The sequence below is a fragment of the Helianthus annuus genome, chromosome 5 (genome assembly GCF_002127325.2).
Source record: "Helianthus annuus cultivar XRQ/B chromosome 5, HanXRQr2.0-SUNRISE, whole genome shotgun sequence".
NCBI lineage: Eukaryota > Viridiplantae > Streptophyta > Magnoliopsida > Asterales > Asteraceae > Helianthus > Helianthus annuus.
In genome coordinates this window covers 61440750-61454844 of record NC_035437.2, presented here as the reverse complement: position 1 = coordinate 61454844, position 14095 = coordinate 61440750, and the positions used below count along the sequence as shown (strand labels likewise).

At 42.3% G+C, this 14095-nt stretch overlaps 1 protein-coding gene and 1 non-coding gene across 2 annotated transcripts; one reads left to right on the top strand and one right to left on the bottom strand.

The window, feature by feature from the left end:
• Positions 1-448: 448 nt before the first annotated feature.
• On the bottom strand, positions 449-554 carry LOC118492824. The gene has a single exon (XR_004894825.1). It is a non-coding gene; the product is annotated as a small nucleolar RNA R71 (small nucleolar RNA).
• A 5575-nt stretch (positions 555-6129) lies between these two features.
• LOC110941181 lies at positions 6130-8720 on the top strand. The gene is made up of 2 exons (XM_022182795.2): positions 6130-6377; positions 6710-8720. The coding sequence occupies exon 2, from the start codon at positions 6713-6715 to the stop codon at positions 8426-8428; it is 1716 nt and encodes a 571-aa protein (XP_022038487.1). The 5' UTR covers positions 6130-6377; positions 6710-6712; the 3' UTR covers positions 8429-8720.
• Positions 8721-14095: the final 5375 nt, after the last annotated feature.

Sequence of the window (14095 nt, the reverse complement as noted above, 5' to 3'; positions counted from 1 at the left end):
CCGCAAGGGCAAGTACCAAGACCGAATGGGCCGATTATTCCGAGAGGTAGGTATGGTGTGCCACGAAGACATCTTAGAGAACAAGCAAGGGGAATAGAGGCACATTTCAGGCCAATCATTACTCAAAACCCCTCACCGGTGGTTATCCCTCACAACAACCAAGGGAGAACTTTTGAAGTAAGAACAAACTCGTTGCAAAGTTTACCGAAGTATAAAGGGTTAGCAACGGAGGAGCCGTATTTCCATCTAGAGGCCTATGACTCAATTTGCAACACTTTTGGGAGTCAAGGTTTTTCGGCCGATGAAGTCAAGTTAGTCTTATTTCAGTTTTCGTTGGAAGAGAAAGCTAAGAAATGGTTCTATACATTACCTTCAGCATCAATTTATACATGGGGGGAGATGCAACAAACCTTTTTGGATGAATTCTACACCGCCCAAAAGACTAATGATGCGCGGAAGGGGTTGAGAAGCTTTCAACAACAACACGGTGAGATGTTCCATGAGGCGTTTGAGCGTTTTAACATGATGATTAAAAACTGCCCTCATCATGGGATTGAGTTATGGGAGTTAATGAACGCTTTTCATGAGGGGTTAAGTGCCGAAGATGCACGGGATTTAATGTCTATCACCGGAGGGACATTTGGAACGAATTATGAGAATGAAGATTGGGAGTTTTTGGAGAGTATGGCAACTACATCAAAAAGGAAAGCCCAAGCTTCGAGGAGAGCCCGACCGACAACTAACCGACCACAAGTGCATGCCATAGATGAAGGTAATGTTCAAACTACTAATCAAATTTATGATGTGTGTGCTTTGTGTAATGAAATAGGTCACGCGGCTGAAAATTGCCAAGGAATGTTGGAAGGGCAATATGAGGAAGTTCATGCGGTCCAAGGTCAAGGCCAAGGAGGAGGTGGTAGGAACTACAATAACATGAATTCTAATACCTACCACCCCGGGTTGAGGAATCACCCGAACTTTAGATATGGGAACCCATCAAATCAAGCGAACCCAAATTTTCAAGGTAGCCAAGGTAATTTTGGTTCACGGCCATCTTATAATAACCAAGGTGGGTACCGGGGCGGAAATAATCAAGGGTATCAAAAACAATACCAAACGGGTCAAGATCAAAGGGGATCTTCGGGTGGAAATGAGGTGATGGAGATGCTTAAAAGCATGCAATTGGAAATGCAAAAGCGAAATCAACTTGATGAAGTGCGGATGCAAAAAGATGAGGTTCGCGATAAAAGCATCCAGTCACTAACGACTCAAATGGGGCAATTAGCAACCGATGTGGCGGAACTAAAGAAAGGTAAGGGTCAACTTCCAAGCGACACAAAGGTAAACCCTTCACATGGTTCGTCACGAGGTAATGTTAATATTAACCATGTTAGTGTGTTAAGAAGTGGTAAAGAGTTTAAGGCCAATTTGTCACCCGAATTGGTCGAGGGGGTGGTTGAGGACATCACGGGAATGGAAAGTGATGATGAACTTGCACCGGTTAAACCAAAAGAAACAACTATTAAAAAACCGGGGTTGGGTGAAAGTGAAAAAAGTAAAAATGAAAAGAATGAAAAAATAGAGGGTGAACCGAGTCAAGTTCCATTCCCATCGGCTTTACTTGACCCGGGAAAGAAAAATGTTATTGTGTCAAGGGGTCCTCAAAAAGAGGAAATGTGGGATATGTTCAAACAAGTTAAAATAAATCTCCCACTTCTTGATGCAATAAAACAAGTTCCCGCTTATGCAAAATTTTTAAAAGAATTATGCACACAAAAGAGGCAAAACAAGAAAAAAGTGCCTAAGCGGGTAGATTTGACCGGGCAAGTGAGTGCGGTGTTGAATGGGGAGCTTCCTCCTAAGCTCCAAGATCCAGGCACGCCATTGATTAATGTACAAGTTGGTAATTTTCAAATGGCTAAGGCGTTGCTAGATCTTGGAGCCGGAGTTAGCATTTTACCGGGGGGATTATACGACCAATATGACTTTGGTCCATTAGCAAGGGTAGAGACAACGGTTGTTTTGGCCGATTTGTCTCATAAGTTGCCCCGGGGTATGGTTCAAAATGTTATTGTTAAAATTGATGAGTTTTACTACCCGGTGGACTTCTTAGTTTTGGACTACTCATCGGCGGACCCTAAACAACAACAGAACATAATTTTGGGTCGGCCATTTTTAAGCACCGCACATGCTATTATCGACTGTAGATTTGGTACGGTTGATATGGCATTCGGAAATCGAAAAATGCGTTTGAATGTTTTCACTAACAATTCTAATGCTAACGGTGTTGATGAGTGTTTTATGGCAGACATAGTAGATGGATGCAACCCGCATGAGTATGAGGAGGATGGTTTGGATATTTGCCTGTGTGACTTTTCTGAACAGGTACATGCTTATGCACTACGGGTTGAAGAGGAGGCACAAGATGTTATGGCGATGAAAGAAGGTAGACCACCATGGACCCATCAATTCGAGGGTCTACCGGTGGAAATCGATTCGGGTACAAAACCATCGTTGGAGGAACCACCAAAGTTAGAGCTCAAGGACTTGCCCGGCCACTTGAAGTATGTATTTTTAGGGGATAATGACACTTTGCCGGTCATTATTGCCTCTAATTTGGAAGTGGCACAAGAGCAAGCCTTGATGGAGGTGTTAAAAGCAAACAAGGGTGCTATTGGATGGACGATTGCCGATCTTAAAGGAATTAGTCCATCTATCGTCATGCACAAAATTATCACAACCGAGGATGTCAAACCGACACGAGAAGCTCAAAGGCGGTTGAACCCGAACCTAAGGGAGGTAGTAAAAAAGGAGGTAATTAAATGGTTGGATGCGGGAATTATCTATCCAATTTCGGATAGTGCTTGGGTGAGTCCCACCCAAGTTGTGCCTAAGAAGGCCGGCATTCAAGTAGTCAAGGACGAAAGTGGTGAACAAATTGCCACCCGATCGGTTACCGGATGGCGGGTGTGTATTGACTACCGAAAACTGAATGCCGCCACTTCTAAGGACCATTTCCCGCTACCTTTTATTGACCAAATTATTGAAAAATTGTCGGGTCAAAAATATTATTGCTTCTTAGATGGGTATTCGGGTTATAATCAAATTGCCATACACCCGGATGACCAACACAAGACCACCTTCACATGCCCATACGGCACTTTTGCCTTTAGGCGAATGCCGTTTGGGTTGTGTAATGCTCCGGCAACTTTTCAACGATGTATGATGAGTATTTTCTCGGACATGGTTGGAGAGTCGCTCGAAGTGTTCATGGATGATTTTTCCATTTTTGGCACCACTTTTGATGCTTGTCTCAACGAATTGCAAAAGGTTTTAAAAAGGTGCGTTGAGAAAAATTTGGTGCTAAGTTGGGAGAAAAGTCACTTCATGGTGCAAGAGGGCATTGTGTTGGGACATGTGATTTCGGAAAGGGGGATGGAGGTGGATAAGGCAAAGATACGGGTAATTTCATCATTGCCACCTCCTAAAAATGTTAAGGGTGTACGGTCATTCTTGGGACACGCGGGTTTTTATCGACGTTTCATCAAGGGTTTTAGTGTTATTACCAAACCTTTGTGCAATTTGTTATTAAAAGATGTCCCGTTTGACTTTACTAATGAATGTATGCAAGCGTTTACTGTTTTGAAGGAACATTTGGTCAAGGCACCTATCTTGCAACCACCTGACTGGTCAAAGCCATTCGAGATAATGTGTGATGCCAGCGATACCACTATTGGTGTAGTTTTGGGTCAACGGGTTGACAAGAAGCCGGTGGTTATCTACTATGCAAGCAAAACTTTATCCGAAGCGCAACTTAACTACACCACAACCGAGAAGGAGTTACTAGCGGTGGTGTACGCTTTGGATAAGTTTCGCTCGTATATTTGGGGAAGCAAGGTAGTAGTTTATTCCGATCATAGTGCGGTTCGGTATCTAATGGAGAAAAAGGATGCGAAGCCGCGTTTGATTCGGTGGGTTTTATTATTGCAAGAATTTGATCTAGAGATCCGAGACAAAAAAGGAAGCGAGAATGTAGTCGCGGATCATTTGTCTAGAATTCCGGTAGAGGGGACTGATGATGTAAGTGAAATCAATGAAAGTTTCCCCGACGAGCAACTGTTAGCCGTGTCTACTTTCGTTGCCCCGTGGTACGCTCACTATGTTAACTACTTAGCCACGGGTGCCATTCCGACCCATTGGACCAAAAAGCGCCGTCAACAATTCATGGTCCAAGTGAGGCAATATATTTGGGATGAGCCGGATCTCTTCAAGATCGGTCCGGATCAAGTTATTCGGAGATGTGTGCCCGAGACGGAAGTGTTGGAAATTTTAACGCATGCCCATTCGTCCGCGTGCGGGGGTCATTTTAGTGGACATAAAACGGGGTATCGGGTATTATCTTGTGGATTTTATTGGCCCACTATATTCAAAGATGCAATTGAATTCGCCCGGAATTGTGTAAATTGCCAAAAGATGGGTAGCATATCGAAGAGGGACGAGATGCCACTACAACCAATCTTGGTTGTAGAGATATTTGATGTATGGGGAATAGATTTCATGGGTCCGTTTCCGAATTCGAATGGTTTCCTTTATATTCTTGTGGCGGTAGATTATGTCTCGAAGTGGATTGAGGCCATTGCAACGCGAACAAACGACCATTCGGTTGTTTGTAAATTTGTTCAATCCAACATCTTCTCGCGCTTCGGAATCCCGCGGGTCATTATAAGCGACGGTGGTTCACATTTCAAAAATTTTAACTTCGGAAAATTGTTGAAGAGGTATAGCGTGAATCACCGAGTCGCCACACCTTACCATCCACAAACGAGTGGACAAGTCGAAGTGTCTAATCGGCAAATCAAGGAGATCCTTATGAAAACGGTAAGAACGGACCGAAAGGATTGGTCGAGCAAGTTGGATGATGCTTTGTGGGCGTACCGTACGGCCTACAAGACTCCGATTGGCACAACACCTTACCGGATGGTGTATGGTAAGGGTTGTCATTTGCCTATGGAGTTGGCACATCGGGCGCATTGGGCGATCAAGACAGTTAATGCGGATTACGACGAGGCGGGTAAGTTGCGGAAATTACAATTGAGCGAGATAGAAGAAATTCGAGATGAGGCGTACGAATGCGCATCGGCTTATAAGGATAAGCTAAAGAAAGTACATGATGCGAAGTTACGCAAGAAAACGTTCGAAGTGGGTCAGAAGGTTTGGTTGTACAACTCTCGGTTGAAAATGTTTGCGGGCAAGCTTAAAAGTAAATGGATGGGTCCGTATGTTATTCGACGAGTTGGGCAATTTGGTGATGTGGATATCCAAGACGAGCAAACGTTGAAACAACAAACGGTGAACGGTCACCGCTTGAAGCCATACTTGGAAGGAAATGACATCAATAACTTGGAGCTTGACAAAGCGGGCTACATCTTACGCCCGGTTGAGGAGGAACAATCGTAAGAGGCCCAGGTTTGGTGATAGTGTACATAGTAGTTTTGTTTTGTTTTGTTTGTATAGTGCATAATTGCCATAGTTCCTCGAAGTCCGTGTTCGAAACAAGTGTGGGGAAGTTCGGGTCGCGAATTGCTCTTACATCGTGTTGAGGACAACACGGGATTTTTGAGGGGGTAGGGTGATTTTCCAAGTTTTTGAAATAATTAAAAAACATAAAAAAATCGAAAAATTTTAAAAATCTAAAAAAATTAGTCACATAAACTTCAAAGTTTTACCAAAATGGACATGCCCAGTGTCCACCGTAAATTACGGTGGAGCCGTAATTTACGGTGGTTGTTAAAAATTTTTTGAATTTTATGGTGAAAACCTCCTGTTTTACGGTGAAAAGGGAAGCCCAGAGTTTACCGTAAATTACGGTAATGCCGTAATTTACGGTGAAGAAAAAATTGGGTGAGGTTTACGGTGGAAACAGCCTGAATTACGGTGCATTTTTGTCATCCAGGTCTCACCGTAATTTACGGTGAGACCGTAAATTACGGTACGCAGCAAATGTGTTTCCGTCGGTTCAGTTCCGTGTTTATAAAAAAAAATATATATATAAAAAACCCGAAAATAAACAATCATATTCACGTGCATTATACCCTAACCACTCATTCATTCTTCACCTTTCCACTTCTTCTTCTCCAAAGACCCCACAAACTTCATAGTTCTTCTTCCACCTTCTTCTCTTCATAAAATCCTCAATCTTTGCCCAAATCAAGTGGAGTTTTGGTCTAAATTGGCTAAATTTTCACGAGCTTCGTGATTGTGAGGAGGAATTTCAGAGAAAACGTGGTTTTGGGGTCGAAGTTTGAAACCCTAGGTTGAGATAATTTGGGGGTTTTTGGATTTTTAGTTTCACAAGCATCCTTTCATCTTGAAACAAGGTATGAACACTTATTTTACTATATTATGGAGATGCATTGTGAAAAACAAGGTGATTTAGGTTATATGTTCTTGCCCACTTGTTTGTTGCTAGGATATGAGTATGAAATTGTTATTGAACATGGTTGATGGTTGTAGATGTAGGAAATATGGTTAAAGTAGTGAACTTTTGGGATGTTCTACATTGTAGAGACACCATGCCCAATTTTTTAAAAATCCTTGATACATTTTGGGTTCACTAACATCTACAACCATGGCAACAAGCAAGTGTGGGGATGATTTGTGAAGAGAATGTTAATTTTTGTGTTGTTTTGTTGTTTCTTCATGTGTGTAGGAAATGGCAAAGACAAAGGAAAAGCCGGGGTCAAGTTCATCCTCATCAAGAGGCAAGGGCAAGGAGAAGGAGCAGCCATCGAAGAAGAGGCAATATCTGGGTAGGGTTAGTGAAAGCGAAAGCGAGGAAGAAGAAGAGATGCAGTTAGACCCAAGAGATAAACCGGTGTGGAATTCGGGGTCGTTGGATGACCAACCCGAAATTTGGCAGCCAACTCTGTATAACGACTGCATGAACAAGTTAAAGAATAAAGCGGCCGCATTCATCTGTGAAAGAGATGTTGATGAGCCTCAGTTGGGCCAGTTCGGGGTGTATGACAAGTTCCGTGCTTTGGGTTGGGAAGGAGCACTCAAGTGTTGGGATAAGGATAAGAGCAATTTGTTTTTGACTGAGATTCAGGAGTGGATGGCAACGCTTAAATGTCACAACTTCCACAGGCCATCACAAATGAAGTTGGTTGGGACGGTACATGGGGTACCAGTTGAAATGTCATTCGATACGTTGAAGAAGTTGGGAAAATATGATAGCCTTCCAACTAGGGAGTACATGATTCCCACGCTTGATGATTTATTGCTCAAACCCGAGAAGCACGTGACATGGAACAGTATGTTGGCGGATTTGTTTTTGCCCGGTAGGTATGGTGGCGTGTTATACCGAAAAAATCTGAAGATAGAAGCCAAGCTCTTGCATACGATCTGTTTACTTAATGTCATCCCAAGGAGAGGGGATAAAGAGCAGGTGAGGTTTCCAGAGATACCTGTTTTGTATTCATTGATGCACGGGTCCCCACGGTTTCCAATACGCTACCTGATTATGCACCATTTGTGGATATGCCGGAACAAATACGGGAGAGACATTGTCCCGTACTGTCGCATCATAACGGGCTTAATGAAACAGCAGAAGGCACTCACATCTGAAGACCGTGGTTTAACGAAAAGGCACTTGCCTTTTACTTTGGATAGGTTGGGAAACGTTTGGACATACACTTCGTCTGAACGTTATCACAAGCTGAAATCGGAGGGTCAACGGTGGAGGGCGTTGAAATTAGGGGCAAGGGAATTGTTACCGGGAGAACCGGATGAACCTGAGAGTGATGAAGAGTTAGTTCCGAGTGGGGATGACGATTACGCAGACGAGCCAACGGGTGGTGCAAATGTTGGTTTTGGGGCTTTTCATGGTGGTCATGGTGGCACATTTTACGACTATGCGCAGCAACCATATGAGCCGGGGTGGGCTTATAGTGGTTCAATGCAGGAGGTGATCGAGAGCCAACGCCCGCCGGCGGCCATCTTTGATACCTGGTCGGGTTCGGAGAGGTCGTTATTTGATCAAGGCACGCGGAATAGCGCTAGTATTGAGCGGGCGCTTAAACATAGCTTCGACCGCAATGAATTATGGCACCGAACCCACGCATATTCGCAGGAGGTGGAAATGAATAACCGATATCACGATGATCAGATGAGGCGGATGCATGCGGACTGGCATGCTGGGAGGCCGGTGGTTGAGGATCCACAACATGTGGATTATGCCTCATTGCCACCGTATGATGGCAGCGTTTCGTATCCGACTCCACAACTCCACCATTCTCAGTGGCTTGATCCAAGACGGCAAGAGGGACCACAACAACAAGAGGGAAGCAGTAGCGGCTCGTTCGGGTTTGGAGAATGGAACGATATGATGTCGTCCATTTTTGGGCCCCCAGGACCGCGTTATTATTGATCAGGTGGTATTCTCTCTCTTGTATAGTTTGTATATATTTGTTGGTTTATGTTGATTATGGTGGGAGGATGGGTGGTGATTGATCATATGATTGATTGTTGGGTTTGGTTGGTTGGTGGTGTTGTGTTTAAAATGAAAAACATAAAAAAAAATATAAAATAAAAAAATACAAAAAAAGAAATTTGGGGTTTGAGATGAGAAGCTTCTTGTGGATGTCGAAGTGGGTTAGTGATCAAAGCCTCTCAAAGCCATACATTGGGGTCAATGTATCCCAAGTGTGGGGATGGGGGGAATTTTTTTTTGAAGATTTTTTTGAAAAAATTTTAAGCCGAGCAAAACAATGTGAAATCTTGTCGCCCCAATTTATCCCCAAGTCAATACACCGGCAACCCTTATTACCCTTTTCATTCTTGGTAAGAGTTGTAGCCACACGTGTATATAAATAATCTTTGATGAGAGTGGCTACGGGTGGGGTTGCGTTAGAACTTGTGCTTGAATGCAATTTGAATCTTTGTTAGACATGAATGTAGAAAGGATAAGGGCATTAGGTAGCCTCGTCGGTTGTGTGAGTGAGTGTGGGATTCGGGGGGTTGGACCTCATAAGTTATATATATGAGCATGGTAGTGAGAGGGGCGGGGGTTTGGTCATTTAGTTGCCCAATTTTGTGCCTAAAGCCTATCATTTGTTTCCCCTAGCTACTTACTTGAAAATGTACCCAAATTTGACCCGGTCTTATAGCATTAGTGATATAATTAGTAGTTTATGAGTTTGAAATAGTCATGGTTAGTGTACTATCGTATTGTGTGCTTGAAAAAAAAAAAAAATGAAAAGAAAAAGAAAATGAAAATGAAAAAAAAAGAAAAAAAAAGGAAGGTTTCATTGTCTTGTATATAGTAGTATGCATTGTTAGTTGTTTTTGGTAGTTGTAATAAAAAGACCGGGTCGAATTTTCGCTACTCATATATATTCCATTTCCTACCCATACACCTAGCCACATTACAACCTTTAAGCCCCTTTTGATTTGCATTCATGTTTGACCCGTTATAAGAGGATAGTTGATTCAGGTACAAGCTTATGATTGCGCAACCACCCGTTTGCCTAGTGTGTGTCTAGCTTATCTTTGCTAGTTTCCACTTGTAGCCAAGAGGAGAGAAATTGTGAGGGGTGTATTGCTTGGGGCGTTAAAAAGGGGGTTGGTAAAGAAATTGCATGATTTGTTTGGCTGATTTGATCACTTGTTTCGAAACTATGTTGATGAGTTGCTTGGGACAAGCAACGGTTAAGTGTGGGGATGTGACGGGTGGTCCTTTGGACAACCCTTAAGTATGATAAAACATGAAATAATCCTCCATTTAGCTGTGTAATTATCTTGGATTAGATAACTACGATGCTTACGTTTCAGGTGCAAATTAAGAGACAAGAGATGGATAAAAGGCAGCTTATGGATGCTTTGGTGAAAACGGGTCGAGAGAAGAACACAAGACAAAACAAAGAAGTGAAGACAGCTTGGCACCGTAAATTACGGTACTACCGTAATTTACGGTGGCCCATTTTTTCATATATGTTGCACCGTAACTCAGTTTCACCTCACCGTAACAGTTTGATGTCCACCGTAAATTACGGTGGAGCCGTAATTTACGGTGGAGCCTGAGCGTGAAAAGTGTAACTGCCACAATATACTCGTTTTTGGGTGTGTCTTTTGGTATTATCTCATCATTGACGGTTCTTGGAGACTTTGGGAGCGAATTTGGAGTACTTGCTTGGTTTGTGAACATTTCTAAACATTCGGTTTGTGTTTTTAATCTTTATGAACATTAGATTGATGTTGATGATGATTCACCGAGCCATGTCCGGCTAAACTCTTCGGTGATCATCCTAGATGAATGTTTCTAAGACTTTTGTGTGTTAATTTCTGCATTTCTAGAATGATATTTTGCGTTGCTTGAATGTCATGGTGTATGTTTGATTGCTTGTAGTGCGTTAATCTATATCACAATTTCTAGTCTTGATCGTACGTTCTTGGTGCCGTTGGCAACCGAGATATCACGGGAAGGGTTAGGGTTGGTTATTGGTTAATAGGTCATCGGGAAACAACCTCGCATTATCTAATCCGAGTACTTTGTTCCCTTTTACCACTTCAATCACACATACACGAGTTATGTCTATGTAACTCTTTCTAGTGAAATTGCACACAATTGTTTAAAGAAACTGAAACCTAGGGTGATCATTGTTCTCTCCTAATTGTTTACAACCTACTTTGATTTGAATTAGTTCTTAATTTAGTTTTCTAAAACAACAATCCACAATCTTGAATTTTAATTTTATGCAATTTAGTTTAATTTTAGTATAAATACAAAGCTACACAATCAACACATTTTCCACATACTCCCTGAGTTCGATACCCTACTACCACTAACTACAGTTGTTTAGGGATTAAATTTGCGTGACCCACGACATCACGTCACCAATCCGTGAGGATTATTCAGCTGACAGACTTGCTCAAATCTACGTAGATGAAATTGTAGCTAGACATGGTGTTCCTTTGAGCATCATTTCTGACAGAGATGCTCGTTTCACTTCTCACTTTTGGAGAACCATGCAATCTGCTATGGGGTCTCAACTTAATCTGAGCACAGCTTATCATCCGCAAACGGATGGTCAATCTGAAAGAACAATCCAGACACTGGAGGATATGCTTAGAGCTTGTGTGATAGACTTTGGTGGTAGTTGGGATTCACATCTTCCATTGATTGAATTCTCTTACAACAACAGTTATCACTCCAGCATCAACATGGCTCCTTTCGAGGCTCTCTATGGTCGAAAATGTCGTTCACCAGTCTGCTGGAATGAGATTGGAGAGGCTCAGCTTACTGGACCTGCCCTCATTTTAGAGACAACAAATAAGGTAAAGAAAGTTCGTGATAACCTTCAGACAGCTAGAAGCCGTCAGAAGAATTACGCGGACTTAAAACGCAAGCCCTTGGATTTTCAAGTCGGTGATCGTGTATTACTTAAGGTCTCACCTTGGAAAGGTGTGATCAGATTCGGAAAGAAAGGAAAACTTGCACCTAGATATGTTGGACCATTCAAGATCGTCGAAAGAATCGGTAAGGTAGCCTACAGACTTGAGTTACCTCCTGAACTTGGAAATGTTCATCCAACCTTTCACGTGTCCAATTTCAAGAGGTGTTTAGCTGATGAAAACCTCCACATACCGCTTGACGAAATTCGTGTTGATGAAACACTGAAATTTGTTGAGAAACCGGTAGAAATCATGGAACGTGAAATCAAGTGGCTCAAACGCAAGCGCATTCCTTTAGTCAAGGTTCGTTGGGAATCTAAGCGTGGACCCGAGTTTACTTGGGAACGTGAAGATCAAATGAAGGCAAAATATCCGCATCTTTTTCAATCAGTTTCCTCTAAATAAATTTCGGGACGAAATTTCCACAAGTAGGGGAGACTGTAACATTTGTGCCTGTAATCATCATGAACAGTTCAATTATCAATAAAATAATGTTATTTGATCCCAATGGTTGTTTCATTGTGTTTTACATTTTTCGTGTTTTAACTTTCGTTCAATTTCAAAGTCTACATCGCTTTCTGGAGCATTATACGCAAACTGGTGCGTAAACGTACTCAGTTTAATGCGACAAATACTCCGGAACATCAACATATACTCAACATACCTTAAATAACCTTTACATAACTTAGAAATAAGTTTTGAAGGCTTTGGTATAGCAAAAACAACTTAATTCACTTACAGGGACTAAACTTGACAAACTGCGAAAGTATGCCAATTTGAACTGTAACGAACATTCCGGAACATGTCCATAAGTTAAACATACCATAAATATCCTTTACATAGCTTAGAAATAGGCTTTGAGGGGTTTGGTATGCCAAAACAAACTTTTGGATCATTCAGGGACTAAAAGTGTCAAAAAGTGCACAAGTTTGCACTTTCGCGCATAACTTACGTTCTAAATACATCCGGACATCCAAAAATTTATGTAAGCATCCTTATATTATGCCTTAGTGTTTGGCATGAGAAAAATCCATTCGTCGCGTCATTTGGATCGTCTTTCACGCTTATGCGCATTCCGTCGTAATTAAGCGAACATCGCGATCGTACGGCCAAACGAACCGACATCCGACATATTTTTGGGCTTGTTTCATGTCCACAATGTTTAGGCATCATTTTAGGGCCTTAAAGATAACTTTACAGGTCTTAAAGGGGCTGGAAATAGCTTAAAAACGCAACAGGGGCTGAATACGTAAATTCTGCAAGTGGTGCAGATCAGACGGGGCTAGGCGACCCGCGTAAGACCTGCACCCACTTTCACGCGGGCCGCGTGAACATGTCTGACAGCAGATTCTGCATTTAATGCAGAATCTGGCCTTTCGTTCGATCAAAGGGCGATGCCTTTTCACCCAAATGAAGGGCCAAGGGTCAAGTACACTGAATCTAACCCCTGGACACGTGTACGCACGAGATCAAAGCACGTTATTCGATAAAACGATCCTAACGGTTCCACCTTTCCTATAAATACCCCCCCCCCTTTTGTGTAAAAACCCACAAATCAGATCTAAATGCTCTAAGTTGATGCTTTTGCTTCATACCTGAGCTATTGGATCTTGATTAGCACTCGGGGACCCTCCGTAAGTCTTCTTTCGCTCTTTTATTCGCTTTTCGAGTCCGAAAGTCAACGTTTTGTTGACTTTCTGCATTGACCAGCTTTTGGTCGATGTGAAGTTCATGGAACTTCATAACGTGAGCGTGATCACGATGGTTATGGCCCGTAGTAACCATACCTACTGATCACCACGTTATCTAGGCTCAGTGACGAGTCGTAGTTTCGGCCAAAATGTGCATTCTTGCATATTTTGTAACCAAACTACTCGTGGGCATCAAAGCCGTTTGTTTTGATGTCAAACCCGTTTCTAAACTTAGTTAAGCATGTTCTAACATGCTTAGCTCGTCACTTTTAGTTTAGTGCTTATATAGGGTCGTAAGGTAAGCGATCTAAACCATCGCTTATACTTTCGCACCCGACCCATTTGGTCGGTCATTAGGACCTGACCAAACACATTAGGTGACCATAGCTATAACCTTCCGAGGATATACCTTGTGGTCACGATGTTAGGCGTTCCGAGCGCGTTCTACGCGAACGACGCGTTAGGGTAGCATAAGCTACCTAAACGGGTCGTGATGGACCGTAAGCACTTAGATTAGGTTTCATTTTAGTATGTGGGCTTTGTTAAGCCATATTACACGAGTCTCCATACTCGTTTGGTTTACGAACCCGCGTACTGTCCGATCCTTCCGATTTGGTCCGGTATATTAACATAGCTACCAATTAGGTGCCGTTGATATTCCGTGACCTCTCGCATTACCTGGTTATTTCACAAGAACAACAAAGCAACCTCAGGTGAGTACATAGAACCCCTCTTTTACTGTTTTCCAAACTGTTTTGGGGTGAAACACATGTGCCTATCTGTTACATTCATGCTTTCCATGTTTTCACATCATATGCCTGCTATGTTGTTAGTACATTATAGTACATGATTTCATTACATTTCATGCTACGTATGCCCATTGTGTGCGTACTTAGTACATTGATTTACATTACATTTTCTGTTGCATATGTTTACTCAGCATATGGACACAT

Bases quoted from the DNA above. Each gene is read 5' to 3' on its own strand.
- LOC110941181 (XM_022182795.2), top strand. From the start codon at position 6,713: ATGGCAAAGACAAAGGAAAAGCCGGGGTCAAGTTCATCCTCATCAAGA.